Source organism: Prosopis cineraria, unplaced genomic scaffold (assembly GCF_029017545.1).
Source record: "Prosopis cineraria cultivar Desert tree isolate PC_DT_omini unplaced genomic scaffold, ASM2901754v1 PC1, whole genome shotgun sequence".
NCBI classification, from domain to species: domain Eukaryota; kingdom Viridiplantae; phylum Streptophyta; class Magnoliopsida; order Fabales; family Fabaceae; genus Prosopis; species Prosopis cineraria.
The window spans coordinates 37,232,622-37,247,043 of record NW_026555332.1 but is presented as its reverse complement, the minus strand read 5'-3'; the positions used below and the strand labels follow the sequence as shown (position 1 = coordinate 37,247,043).

Genomic DNA, 14,422 nt, shown 5'->3' with positions numbered 1-14,422 from the left:
TTTTTAAAATTGCAACCCACGTGCTCTCCACGTGTAAGATCCAGAGGGAGACAGGTGTGGTAAAGTCTCTAGACCCGGAGTATAGAAAAAGTCCCCCTCAAAATTGCCCCTACTCGCCGCATATGTGAGATTCGCCTGAACTAGCTCGTACACATGTCCCTTTGTTATTGGTCTTCTCGATTTCCTTTCCACGTGTCATTTTCCTGACCTCTTACTTCAGTTTTTATCGGGGGTGGAAAAAAAAACCAAAAGAGACCGATCCTTCTCGAACCCTTTTTTTTTTTATTAATGTATATTAAAAAATTAAAAAATTAAATTATAAACGAGTTAGAATGAGGAGATTAAATTATAAATAAATTAAAAAAATTAAAAATTAAAAGATCAATTTTCCTTTTTCTCCCCTAATTCAACGCTTCTCGAATCTTTCCGTCCCATCCTAAGATGCTCGCTTGTCTGCTTCGCGGACGTATCATCGTGAAATTGGAAGTCTTTATCTCCCAAAGACTCCACCAACAGATTTGGACTGAGAAAATGAGGTATTCTGATCTCTGATACATGTAACCGCAGTTTCTCGATGTTCAAAAAGTAAACGATCGCTGTCTAACTCACAGTACCGATTTTGAAGCCACGATTCCGTTTTCATTTTTGTTTCGTATAAATCCAGCTCAGCAAAAGCGTCATTAATCTGGTGTGGAGTCCAATTCTATGTAAGAAGGAATCATTCAGTTTTAGGTTCTTCTATATTTGGCAGGAGGCCCTACAACCTATATTTGGGTTTGGATTTTTGGAGGCATATAGATAGAGACATTTTAATACAAGACCCACGACGGTTTTATCTGTGCAAGAAACGGACCTTTGTAAGATTCTCAAATTGTAACTCATCGACAAAGCAGAAGCATAAGCAGGGGAAGAAGAAGAAGGAGAAGAAAAAGCACTCCTTTGTAGAAAGAAGAACAAGGGATTGAAGCGATGGCGACCGAGACTTTGGTTTTGATGGGAAAGGACGGATCGTCGTCGCTATTTTTAACGTCTGGGGCAACTGGGCGCATAAACGCTCTGTTTTCTATTCGATTGTTGAAGAGCCTGCTAATGCTGATAAATGCCGTCGTTTTACTGCTGCTTTTACCCTTCCGAGGACCGAGGCGGGTCTCGCCGGTGGACAAACCTAGCAAGGACGAGAAACAAACCGATTATCACCGGAAGGGGGTGGTGGTGCGAGTTCCGACAGGTTTTGTGTCATGGAAGAGTTATTTAAGCGTTGGCTGTAGCAGTAGTAGCGCGGCGGCGACGGTGAAGGCGGTGGATGAAGCTGTGGAGGCAAGGAGAGCGATGGCCATACGGAGAGTTTTGGAGGATAGCGACCACAGTACGGTGAGAGAGTATTCCCTAATCGGTACGAAAAGGGGTGACACAATCTTCACGCAATCTTGGACGCCAGTGTCGGTTAAAATCAGGTTAGCAATAGTTTGTATTCTTCAACATGCTGAAAATGCAATACACAATTATTACTTGCTCTACTGGTTTCTGGAACACATTTAGCAAGATTGAGCTTAGTTATTATTGATAATAACATCAGTAGATGCTTTTACTGTAGTAATTCTTGCTTGAGTAAGCCTCTAGTTGAAGTTAACTTGGCTGTTTTACGCACGCTACTGAGAGAATTGGGAATGGTTGGTTGCATCTGTATTATTATTATATTTGATATACTGGAAGAATATATTATGTCATCAACGGTCACCTACTGTGAATAGCTGGGTATGATTGATGTCTTGGAAGGAATAATCCAGTCTTCATCAATTGCTACTGCTGGGATTTTTGGATTAATTAGAAAGTCACGAACCGCAAAATTTGCATCGCCCAAGTAGGGAGCGGCATCTTATCTTCATGTCCTTTTCAGAATCCATTTTTGTTCCTTGTGGTCCCCTGCCTTTCCTTTTTTTATTTGTGGCAATAAGGTTCCCTGCCTTTCCCTGTTGCATGCACTTGCTACCATTAATGTTGGGGTGCTTGAATTATGTGGATAGCACTTATTAATGTTTCAGAGTGTTCGATACTTGTTTAATTTTGAAGTGGCTTATTATTAATAAAAAAAGAGTATGAATTATGTGGTATCCTGTTGGCCAAAAAAAAAAAAAAATTTATGTGCTATCCTATGGGGACTTGAAAATATTCAGATCAAACTATTCAAGTTTTTGTTATTTCATAATATTATAGGTTTCTTAATTTTCTTTATCATTATCCTATGCGTTTTAGCTCTTGATTATAGAATATGTGGATGCTAAAACTGATTGTTCTGATTCCTTGTCCCTAGAGAATGTGATTCTTAAAGTTCTCTTATGATAGCCACTTGAATGGTTAATATTCACTGCTTTCTCAGACACTTGATCCTTTTTGTTAGATGTTATAATTGTGATCAATGATATGTAAGATGCTTCAATAGATTTTTCATCATGCTCTTTTAGATTTGTGTTTTCCTTTCCTTTTCTTTCCTTTTCTTTTTTCTTTTTCCCCCCTTTTTAAATGAAACTGGATACTGCTATATTCACTGAAAAGAAACAGATTCAAGAAAAACAACAAGAAGCAATCTTTCATAATATTCCATCTTCTAAGAAAGATGGCATATGATCAAAGAGACAAAATTATCATCTACAATATGACCATAAGTAGCTAACCTATGAGCAACTAAGTTAGAATCCCTATACATGAAATTAATCGATGTGTTTCCCTTTTCTGGAAAAAATAATTTAATCATAGCATCTACTGTTTATTTTTACCCTTTTCTTAAATGATGTTTTTCTGAATGACTTTCAAATTTTATCTTTCCAATCACACTACTTAATGCTCACCATTTCACCCCCTTTTGTCGTATAATTATATACAGACACATTCTTTATGATAGAATTTGGAGTGATAATTTGTTGCTTCCTTTGTACAGAGGACTTGTTCTTCTTATGCATGGACTTAATGAACACAGGTTTGCAGTTTGTTCTTAATTCAAGTTGGCTACCATTTCAGTTCTTACAATTATATAATCATTGATGCAGTTCTGATTTCTAAAGTCAGCCTATTATTCGTTAACAGTGGCAGGTACGGTGATTTTGCAAAGAAGCTGAATGCTAATGGATTCAAGGTTTACGGGATGGATTGGGTTGGTAAGTCAGAACAAATTGCATTCCTTGATAGTTCACTTTCTAAGCATTTATTATGCTATCAAATATTCTTAAAAGTTGGCTTTTGGAAATGAGAACAGGCATATGGAAACATGACAGTGCACTATCAGATTCTTCTTGATTGACCGTACTTTGTTCTAGGTTCTTGTATGTGAATCAAAAAAATTTCATATTTGTGACCACCATCATTTTATTGTCCTCATTCAATGTATCACTTGTATTATTATTGCTTAAAATTAAAAGTCATATGAAAAATCCAAATCAAATAATACAAAATATTAAACTGCTAAAAGAACATTACTTAATGTGTATTGAGAAGATCGGTGTCCTATTTTCTTTATGAATCTCTTTTTCAGGCCAGGATGTATTAATTGTTGGTTCATTCTAAGATCTCAGATTAGAAGTTCTGGGGGGAGATAAATAATAGCCTCATTTACCCTGCTATCGCTGTGAAAAGATTATTCTCAAGGTATTATGAGGGATTGCTTTTCTTGGGTGAAGTCATCAAGACTACTTCTGAGGTCTGACTGAAGGCTTGTTAGGATTTTATAGTTATTTTCTTCAAGGGGAAAAAAATTAGAAATGCATAAACGGAGTTTAGTTATTGTATTAGGTCTCAAGAACTTGATGATAGTGGATATCTGTTTATTTCCTTCTTCTCAGAGGAGACTTGCATTCTTTTATTTTTAATAGCACTATGCCAACCCAAAGGTGTGCAGTTTCTTTAATAAAACTGCCGTTCTTTAATTTATGATTATCACAGAGATAGTACTGTGATAGAGATTGTGTTGTGTGACCTTATCTCTTTAATGTACTTCCTCTGTGTCTCTTTTGGCAATGGAAGTTCCTATTGGTCAGATTCTGATTTTTAGTGTCGTCCTTAGCATCATTAATGATAGTGTCTTGCTTACTTATTTTGAAGAATATATAAATGGTTCAACTGACATCCCTAGGTGCCTCTTAGGACAAAACTGGGGAGAGTTAAGTCATGTTCCTCATATTTTCAATTATTCTTCTTAGATTAAGATTTGGCTTAGTTAATAAATAATAACACTTCTTCAGTAATTTACTTATGCAGTTCTTGAACCGTTCTTGGTTAAATGGAGTAATGAACTGTTCACTTAGGTCCTGTTTTGGTTGCTAGAATGGATGAGAATGGAATGGATTAAAAAAATCAAAACCAAAATGAATTAAATCTCCTTTTTTCTTCATGGTGAGCATGATAAAACTTAATACTATATATTACAAATGTGGGAATTATCACACTTTCTAAAAATCTCTTGAATCATTATTTCTAACCTCTAGAACTAAATTATCATTTTCCCTAATAAAAATGGTTCACTTATCCCCCTCCATATCTTTTTTTTACCTTTATTTTTTAAATTCATTTTATTCCATTCCTTTTTTGTAATCAAACAAGACCTTATTTTTCTATTATCTCTATGATCACTCCCAACAAGAATCTATACTGTATATTGTCCTAAAATGTGAATGTTAATAATGATGAGGCTCCAAGGCTGGGGTATTTGGAGGCAAAGCATATGTAGGTTTCAGATATGTTGGTAAGAGGCCATATGATCCCTTCTAACCTGTTCAGCAAATTTCAGTGCTCTATATTCACTCTTGCAGAATATGTTTTTTCTTTTTTCCTCCTCTTGTGAAAATCCACCTAATGCTATTCTCTTTACTCCAGGCCACGGCGGAAGTGATGGGCTACATGGATACGTGCATTCTCTTGATGACGCTGTTTCTGACATGGTAAGTTCTCTGATCTACAAGAATTTTATAGAACCTAGTTTAATCAAATGGTTATAAACTTTATTTCTGTCCTTACAGCTATTCTGATTAAGAATTGTTTCTATCTGACATTGCACAGAAAGTTTTTCTTGAGAAGGTTCTTATTGAAAATCCTGGGCTTCCTTGTTTTTGCTTTGGACACTCAACAGGTGCAGCCATTGTTATTAAGGTATAACTAGAATAAAATAAATTTCTTGCAATTATCAAGTTAAGGGAAAAAAGTTCAAGGACATAAATGGATTCAATATTGTTCTGCTATATGTACTGTAGGCACTGCTGGACCCAAAGGTCGAAGCTTGTGTATCCGGTGCAGTTGTGACCTCACCTGCAGTTGGAGTCCAGGCTTCTCATCCAATATTCTTGGTGAGCAATGCATATTCTGTTTGCTCCTTCCAGTTTATCTGACCATAAGTGCTGAACATCTCATTTTATATTGCTGATATATAAAACATTGTATACTGGCATACGCGTGCACTAATGAGAAGAATCAGGAATTCGTCTAATCTCCATACTTCTTCATTGCAGGCACTTGCCCCTATCGTTTCATTGCTGCTGCCTAAATATCAATTTAATTCTGCCTATAAAAAGGGTTCAACGGTTTGTCGAGATCCAGATGCACTAGTATCTAAATATTCTGACCCACTAGTGTGTACTGGATCGCTCAGAGTCCGAACAGGTCATGAGATTATCCGAATCACGACCTACTTGCAACAAAATTTGAGAAATTTCAAAGTTCCGTTCCTGGTTCTTCATGGCACTGCCGATACAGTCACTGATCCCGCTGCTTCTAAGAAGTTGTATGAAGAGGCCTCTTCATCTGACAAAACCATCCATTTATTTGAAGGATTGTTACATGACCTCCTTTTTGAACCAGAACGTCATGCTGTCACACAGGAAATAATTCAGTGGCTGAATAGTAGAGTGTGAGGTTAGATGGTGTCTTGGCTTCATGGAATTGTTCACGGAGAGAACGTCTCTGGTGTTCCTTTCCATAGATTGCTGCAAGGTTATTCCATGTGAAAGTGAGAGAAGAAAATTGCAGCAAGTGATATATTGAAGCATTTTTTTTCCTGTGTGTAACTAGTGACAACCGTGTAATATTTACTCTAGAAGTAGACAGGGAATTGTTCTGTATTATTCTCAATTTGTCATCGTCCTGATTTTATGTGAACGTGATTAATGTCTTCGGAGAATCAATCACTTAATTTTCCAAGTTAATTTTCTTTATTGTTTTCAAGTAAGTTAACATGTGCCTTATTGCTTATCCTATGTTTAGCCATGGTTGTGAATCATAATCTAAAATCGTAGTTGTAAGATGTTACGTGAAGGATCGAGAGTGGATAAAGCTGGCAGTTTTCCAATGGGATTACCTTTGCCACTCTAATCTGCTTGTTGAACGATCAAGAAGAAGAAGAAACTCAACCCGAAAATGATTAAAGGATGAATTCCAACCAATTGGCAAATGAATCACGTGAACTTGTAATGAGTTAAGAGTTTGGTTTTGTGAAGCAATGTTTGCAATTGTCGGTAATTGGAGCAGGTCTAGCTTATTAAGGTGGGATTCAATTCAAATAGGTTTATTTGGATCGAGCTTGAAATATCATGCACCTCTTGAAAAAGTTCGTATAGCTAAGTTCAATTCTAACTTTTCTTGACCATATTCAAGTTAGCCCGTCTGGTTTGGTCAAAACTATCAATTTTACATATAAAGCTGAAAATTTTAACAGTTGGACTCAATTCGGGTTGGATTTATTCAAATCAAACTTAAAGAATTATACTCACTTAAAAAAGTCTATATAATCAAGTTTGGTCTTAACTTTTTTCGAGCAAGTTCAGACTGGCTAATCAGACTTTACCTGAATTACTGGCTCTAATTTACAATGTACACTTATTTATTTAATTGATGTTATTATTATATTTGTAATTTTTTATTGGATCAATTGTTTAACCACATTTAACTTAAAACTCTTACTGTAGAAAGCTGGCTTTTGGGCAAAGATTGGTGTTGGATCACAAGAAGGCCACATTTGCAAGCATTTTGATAGGAGCGTTGGACCACTTTTATTATTATTATTATTATTATTATTATTATTATATTTGTATTTGACATTTGCAAATATTTATTTATGAGACTTTGCAATTATTTATCTTAAGTTGTATTATCTCCCAGCTGTTCTAGCTACTGTGACTGTTTGAAAATATTTAGAAGATGCTAAATAATAAGGGGGAAAAAAACTTGGTACACTGAAATGCTCCTTCCAGTTAAACAAGCATAATGGGGTAACAATGAAGGAAGGTTTCACTCTCTCTCTTTTTTCAGTATATTTGTCTAGACTTCAAAAATTCGAAAATATGCATATAAATGCAATTATATAATAATGCCAAAAAATTACCCAGTAGTTCTTGTACAGAGACCAGGTCAGGTTTTCCTCACTTGGCGTGAATTACAACGCAAGCTTGCGCTCACTAACACTGTCCAAGTTCAGTGTTAGTCCCACATCGGTGAGCGAAGCAGCGTGCAAAGGAATGAGGGCCCTATAAAAACCGAGCACGACCACAGAAATAACCATACCTTTCTCGGCCTTTTGGCTAAGATCAAGTGTAGTATCTGTTCTTATCAGTTTAATATCTGATACGTGGGCCATTGGCTCACATGATATTAAATTTATTTTTTTAGGGGCTGGGTCCATCTCAGTGGCTTGCTGCTGGGGCCCGGAAGCGTCGCCCTTGTCTTGCACTATTGCATGGGCCAGGCGCACCCCACCAAGGTAGTTCTAAATTTTCAAGTTGGCTGCAACTTAATGAGTTAAAACTTAACTGAGGCAGTTTTTGCTGTTTTCCGTCGTTAATGTTTGCTCTACGGGTTGATTTGGAAGGTATTTACTATGCTAACGAGGAGGATTCCAACATTTGCACGTTCGGTCTTTCTTTTTTTTCTTTTAAATTTATTGTGGGTGGTTTGCTAGAACTTGTTTAGATAATTTTAATATTTTATGTACCTGTGCTAGGTTGAGCCTGCCTAGCTAGTCTGAAATTTATAACTTCATGGACCTATCACAACAAAAGTTCAGTAAACAAACTTCAGATGGAGGTTTAGAAGTGGATTAACTTTTCCCTGCAGAGTATATTTCTTGCGTGCTTTAGTTAGTAGCTAAGCTTTAATCCGGTTGAAAGGGCATTGACTTTATACTTGTTTGAATTGTTGAATGAATATCTAAATTATGTGTGGTGGTTCTCGCAAGACTGTAAAAACCTTTTGACTTTAAACATGGCTAAATTTTAATCTTCATGCAAGGTTTTCCACCACGACATTGATGAGTCCTATTCTCTCACAATCCCTACAATGGAACCTCCCAATCTCACTGCAGCAACATCATGGGCGGCATCTGAGGCCTGGAGACTCCCTCACAACTCGTATGGGGAAATCTGAATCGTGTTGTCGTGGGAAGTGTATGTTTAGGACACGCTGATCTTCATTCATTATAGACTCACATTACAAACTTGCATTCTTTTCCGTTGGCGGTTTCGTTCGGAACCAAATTTGGCTGATAAGGGGTTGTATGGCTTCGTATGCAATATTTCTCTTGTTGACGTTAGATGGATTGTTCAATTTGAGCTTATGTGAATCGAAGTCCTTTTTCTGGCTTTCTTTTACCTAGTATGGCATGTCACTTCCTTTGGTGGATTTGGGGAATATCAACATCAGCATTCATCAGAGGCAGAGCTAAAATCTTCAATATTGAATCAGTTACCATAGGAGCCATAGAACTTCCAACCACTTACAAATACCATCCAAATACGAAAGACTATATTTGGTGTGATGAACCGCATACAAGTAAAAGAGGCGTGTCTCAGCTTGGTAAGCCATAAATTCCATCGAAATGATTTCATATGGATGAAACATTAAAGCAAACAGGTGGTAGGCTAACTACAAGAATGGTTATGCGGGTGCAATTGAGTTATACAGTTTGGAAAGGGAATGAATTGAACCGAGTCAGATGCGAGTCAAGGTAGAATAAGAAAGAGGCTAAACCCCAATCTTGTGTTTTATGTTTGCTAAATGGTAAATGTGCAATTTTACCATTTTATTCTTCCTTTGCCTCCCTACCAAACAACCCATGAAATGAGGTGAGGTCCTCGTTTCCATACTCTTCCCCTCCCTATCCATTTCCACTAAAAAGGTCTACTAACATGAACTTATCCTTAAATGAAGCCTCCAGAACAGTAGCATTGGCTATTTACTTCGCATAAAATATTTTCAGAGGGGATACACTTGCGTGTTGTATTTGTCTATACTCGTTTCTTTTTCTTTTTGCCAACGTCTATATTCATTTTAGATACCATTATAGCTCAGCAGGTCACCATCTAAGACTTCACCAATGGTCCTTGCAGGAGCAGCTTCCACCAATGAAATGATGAAATCTATTCGAATCTCTCAGTATGATTGGCCGTCCAATCATCAAGGATACAGACTTCATGAAAGCATGGCAGTCATCACAAACACGTATGTTCTTTATGATCCTTATGGGTGCAACACCATGGGGCTTCCTCATTAATGCAAATGCAAGAGCTAGTTTCTCACTATGGTAGGAGATGGATCTAACCTTTTCTTCCTCCCCTACATCATGCAGAACAATCTTTGTATCTGGATTATACCCAAATTCCCACAATTTTGCGATCAGGCCAGTCAGTTCGCTATAGATTTTTTCCACCTCTGGATGAGATCGATCTTCAGAAACAAACTTGTGAACTTCATTTTCAATCTCAATCCAACTGTATGCAGCAAACTTCTTTGCATTATTTCTCTTCATTAGAGATCTTATGGCAGCTACATCTTTCCATCTCCCACAAGCAGCATACATGTTGGAGATTATGATATATGGTCCAGCATTAAGCGGATCCAATTCAAATAGATGCCTAGCAGCCAGCTCTGCATGTTTTATGTCACACTTTGCAGTGCAAACTGATAGTAAAGTGGACCAAATTAAATAATCTGGTTTATGAGGCATAACTTTTATCAGATCCACTGCTTCACTGATATAACCTGACCGACCAAGGAGAGTAATCATATATGCATAGTGATCCAAAGTGGGTGTCATGCCATGTTCAATGATAGAATCAAAATACCTCTGTCCTTGCTCTACCATATCTGCATTGATACAAGCGGATAAGACACCAACAAAGGTAAAATTATCAGGTTTTAACTTTTCCTGCAACATACTTTCATACAGGGCTACAGCCTCTGAACCCTGTCCATTTCGTGCATAACCCCTAATCATGGCATTCCAAGTAACAACATTACGAGTAGGCATGGCTTCAAAAATGACCCAAGCATCTGAAGTGACTCCACATTTGCAGTACATATCTACTAGAGCACTTGACACAAGCATGTTATCATCAACACCCATAAGAATGGCTTTTCCATGAACAACCTGACCTTGGTACAATGAAGCTAGTTTGGCACAAGAGCTCACCACACTTGAGATGGTGAAACTGTCAGGTTGAATATTTTCATGTAGCATATCACAGAATAACATCAAAGCATCCTCTTCTCTCCCATTTTGTGCATAACCAACTAACATTGTAGTCCAACAAATCTCATCCTTTTTCATTATTTTGTGAAACATTTTCTTTGCATCATCTACACATCCGCACTGAAAGTAAGCATTGAGAACATTTGAAACAGTAATTTGGTCAGGTTTAAAACCTGATAACTGCATCTTATCAAACAAATGAATGCACTCATCAGGATTCCGATTTTTCACATATACAGAAATCATCAGATTCCATGAAACAACATTTTTAACGACCATTCCATCAAATAACTTCCTTGCCCTACCAATGTCCCCACAATTGGCATACATATCAATGATAGAATTACACACATAAACATTTTGCGTGGAATTGCCTACAATAACTCTCCCATGAATCTGTTTCCCAAGCCTGAAATCCAATAAATGAGAACATGCCTGCAACGCACTGACATAGGTGTACTCTGTGGGTTCTATCCCATCTTTCTTCATCTGTGCCAAAGCCTCCAAAGCTTTTCCTGAACGCCCATTGTTAGTAAGACTTGCTATTATAGTGTTGTATGAAACAGAATCACGATAAGGCATTTGATCAAAAAGTATACACAAATCCTCAACCAACCCCAACTTTGCATAGGCTGAAAGTATCGCATTCCAAGAATAAATATCTTTCTTGGTCATCTTATCAAACAGATTTTGAGCATCTGAAAGCTTTCCAAATTTTGCATACATATGGAGGAATTGATTATGGACAAAGGCATCAGTGGGTTGAAAAAGGTGACGCTCCATGTGAGCTTGCAATCTCTTGGCTTGATAGATGTCATTGGATCGAACACAATCAATCACAATACGGGTATATGCCTCAGAAGTTGCACAGCCACAGGAGTACAAAAAGTCTATAGCTTGGCGAAGCTTTTGCTTGCCCTTCATCTGGTTCCAGTTAGCTAACCATCACCCCACAATCAGGTTGGATCAAAATCAACTTCGATGTTGCCTTCAACACAAGCATCTGCTCTAGAAAAATTTCTTATTCAACTGTCAGTCTACATCATGTATCTAGCCAAACAACATAAATGGTTTGTAGGTGAACTTGAAGTTGAAGCTCTTCGTTTTCCTCGAGCATTGCAGCAGCAAGTTGTTCTGACTGAAGTTCCGACCTTAACCACCATAGCTGATATTGCAAAACACTATCGTGAGAGGAATGAAAATCCATGTTCAGGCACTCCTATTTCCACTGAGAGTGTGGATTAGCTCTCTTTGCTGATGCCAAAAAGGGGGAAAAGTGTATAAGATGTCGTTTTTATTTTTGTTGTCCGGAAGTTATGTTCGGCAACAAAGGAACACACAGGATACGAAAAAATAAACCCTAGCCTAGTTTATAAATGAACGGCGAACGAAGAAGGAAGAATACAATCCTATGCTGGTTCAGCGGCGTGTTCCGTTCCGTAATTTACATGGAATCAACCCCGGACCCACTTATTATCTCCATATATATATCCATTTCATTTGAACTATTACTGGATAGATAACATAATAAATGAAACGATGAGATCTGTATGATTAAACACATACACATAAGGCGCCATTTGACATATATTCACCTTCTATGGAAGCTCGAAATCGTAAGCACACACATTAAGGCACCACTTAACATGTATTCACTTTCTATGAGAGCTCAAAGTTGTAATACTAAACCAGGAAAATACAATTCCTTCACTTTCTCTGAAAGAGATTTAGTATAGAAGAATTTGAGAAATCAGACTAGCAACACTCAAGTCCAATAAACATGATTTCATCAAGACGGCGGCATGATAAGGTAGCAGAAAACAGAGGGAAACTCACCGGAGACGGCCGACGGAAAGACGACGGCAAGATGACGACGCTGGAACAACGCAAGGCGGGACGAGGTTCAGCGACAGCGAGCAGAGTAAGGGTCTGGAAGGCGGAAGCAGAGTGAAGCCCGATCAGAGGGAGGCCATGACGACGAGAAGAAACTGAGTGTGGCTGCTTCATTAAGAAAACAGGCCTTTCTTATCTTTTATTTCTCACTCTCATTTCTAACATGGCTTGGCCCATCAACTTGTGGGCTAGAACCCTACGAATAATCGATCTATTGGGATTTTATTATCTATATGTGAGTGAAAAATAATATTTTCGGACTATACAAAAAAAAATTATATTTTCAAATATATATATACATGAAGTCTTAAAAATTTAAATAAGAGTAAATGTGATTCTTTTTTGTTTTTATGGGAGTTCAAATGAAAGTTGTAGTGGGTGAGGGGTGTGAGAAGTAAATTTCAGGGAGCTAAATGAAATTTGCTCTCCCCACACTTTTAAAAACAGGTTCGTCCTTGATTGATCTTTTGTCTCTCCTCTTTTTGTGATGTATTGCTGTTTTTATTAGAAATATATCATGGTCGCAATTTTTTAGATAAGTTTCCCTCCATGTTCAATTTTATTTTGATAGATAACAAGGTCACTTTTGAGTTTTGAGATGAGACATGAGTTATAGTAAAACTCAACGTGTTTCCGTGATTAGGATTGGTCACTAGGACAATCCCATGCATAGTCCTAATCCGAATCATTGTGTTAAAATGACAAAGGCTTGCATAAAGAAAGATGCTTGACAGCTTGATGGACCACCAACTAACAAAGACAACATAATCCAACGAGTGAGCTTTCATTGCAGCACTTTGTCATAAATATAATCTCCAGATACAGATTAATGTCCTCTAAGGCTTAATCCTCTCAGAATAATGAGACCATGATGCTTTCTAAAGGGATTATCCAGACAGAATGTCCCTTCTTATTAAAGGTTTAATCCTAGAAAACCAAAATTTGAACCTCACCCTATTCTTTTTGCTGTGTTCTCCCAATCAAGGGATTCACAAGTTAGAATTCTCTTAATTTTTAGAAGTTCCTTAAACTCATCTAAATTAAAAATTGATAGGAACTTACTTTACAAGCCATTATCAAAATTGTTACACCAAACACACTTTTAATCACTGTGCTTAAATCACTTGCAAACACTTTCCCAATCACAGCAGCACCAAGATAGCCTTACATAGCATAAATATATTACACTATAATTAGGCCTTTTGCTTGTATGACTAATCCTTCAATTATCTAATTCTATAAAGTTAGCACTACATCCCAATTCTTAGCCAATCGACCTTCTTCCTATATAAAACACTACGTCAGTAAAACAGCTTGTCATTTCCAAAAGACAAGTCTCCAAATATATGTGCATATGCATATTAATTTCAAACCCACCTGATGCAAGACGGCAATGCACGTGATGCAACAAAGGCACCAATAATAGTTTCTGAGCCTAGCTTGCTTTGCCTATGGTTTTCCATCCATATATCATCATCTGTTTCAATTTAAGGACGTAAGTATGTGAAAGCTTGTGGAGGCAGTTGGCCCTGTAAGATTTGAAAAGGTCAGAATGAATTACCTCTACTCTAGTTAGCCCTTGAAACTCTACTCCAACTCCTGAAACTTCAACCCATTGTAGATGGAAGAATCACTTACGGATTCTAACTTTTGTTTTCGCAGAAAATACGTTGACAAACTGACAGAGAGCAAATTGAGAGGCAGAGGAACCATATTTATCAGTTATTCTCATGAAGAAAAAATTGTTCCCTCCCTGATTAAGAATTTAATATTAATAAATAATAATAATGAATCAAATAAAATAGGACTTGGGCTTTTCCCATTAGCACATCAAGGGCAGATAAAATCCAACGGGCCTCAACAACTAAGAGAATATCACGTAGAGTGACCCCAAAAATCGCAGCTGTCCCCTCTTAAAATATTTCAGTCTCTATCTTACAGCGCATCCCTTCCCTTCCTATTATGCCCTCCACTGTGCTGTGTGTTTCTGAAGATTTTTAGGCTCATTACTTTATTTAATTAGAATGG

General features: G+C 37.3%; 2 protein-coding genes, 1 long non-coding RNA gene and 1 other non-coding gene across 5 annotated transcripts; 3 read left to right on the top strand and 1 right to left on the bottom strand.

The window, feature by feature from the left end:
• Positions 1-449: 449 nt before the first annotated feature.
• LOC129310113 (uncharacterized) lies at positions 450-6,180 on the top strand. The gene is made up of 7 exons (XM_054951969.1): positions 450-1,454; positions 2,936-2,974; positions 3,082-3,152; positions 4,864-4,928; positions 5,047-5,136; positions 5,238-5,330; positions 5,493-6,180. Exons 1-7 carry the CDS (start codon positions 970-972, stop codon positions 5,892-5,894), a joined length of 1,245 nt encoding a protein of 414 aa, XP_054807944.1. The 5' UTR covers positions 450-969; the 3' UTR covers positions 5,895-6,180.
• A 1,202-nt stretch (positions 6,181-7,382) lies between these two features.
• LOC129305358 (uncharacterized) lies at positions 7,383-9,706 on the top strand. Its single transcript, XR_008591982.1, has 4 exons — positions 7,383-7,843; positions 8,263-8,417; positions 9,360-9,471; positions 9,599-9,706. It is a non-coding gene; the product is annotated as an uncharacterized LOC129305358 (long non-coding RNA).
• On the top strand, positions 7,536-7,731 carry LOC129296529 (U2 spliceosomal RNA). Its single transcript, XR_008589819.1, has one exon. It is a non-coding gene; the product is annotated as a U2 spliceosomal RNA (small nuclear RNA).
• LOC129305343 (pentatricopeptide repeat-containing protein At4g02750-like) lies at positions 8,507-12,519 on the bottom strand. Of its 2 annotated transcripts, none has more exons than XM_054945398.1 (2): positions 12,338-12,519; positions 8,507-11,755 (listed from the first exon to the last, which is right to left on the bottom strand). In XM_054945398.1, exon 2 carries the CDS (start codon positions 11,423-11,425, stop codon positions 9,341-9,343), a length of 2,085 nt encoding a protein of 694 aa, XP_054801373.1. In that variant the 5' UTR covers positions 11,426-11,755; positions 12,338-12,519; the 3' UTR covers positions 8,507-9,340. The 2 variants fall into 2 exon arrangements, with proteins under 2 accessions (XP_054801373.1, XP_054801378.1); XM_054945403.1 differs by having other exon boundaries at positions 8,507-11,666.
• Between the last annotated feature and the right edge of the window lie 1,903 nt (positions 12,520-14,422).

Bases quoted from the DNA above. Each gene is read 5' to 3' on its own strand.
- LOC129310113 (XM_054951969.1), top strand. From the start codon at position 970: ATGGCGACCGAGACTTTGGTTTTGATGGGAAAGGACGGATCGTCGTCG. The intron at 3,153-4,863 runs GTAAGTCAGAAC...TCTTTACTCCAG, and splicing joins TTACGGGATGGATTGGGTTG to GCCACGGCGGAAGTGATGGG. The intron at 4,929-5,046 runs GTAAGTTCTCTG...GACATTGCACAG, and splicing joins ATGACGCTGTTTCTGACATG to AAAGTTTTTCTTGAGAAGGT.
- LOC129305343 (XM_054945398.1), bottom strand. From the start codon at position 11,425: ATGAAGGGCAAGCAAAAGCTTCGCCAAGCTATAGACTTTTTGTACTCC.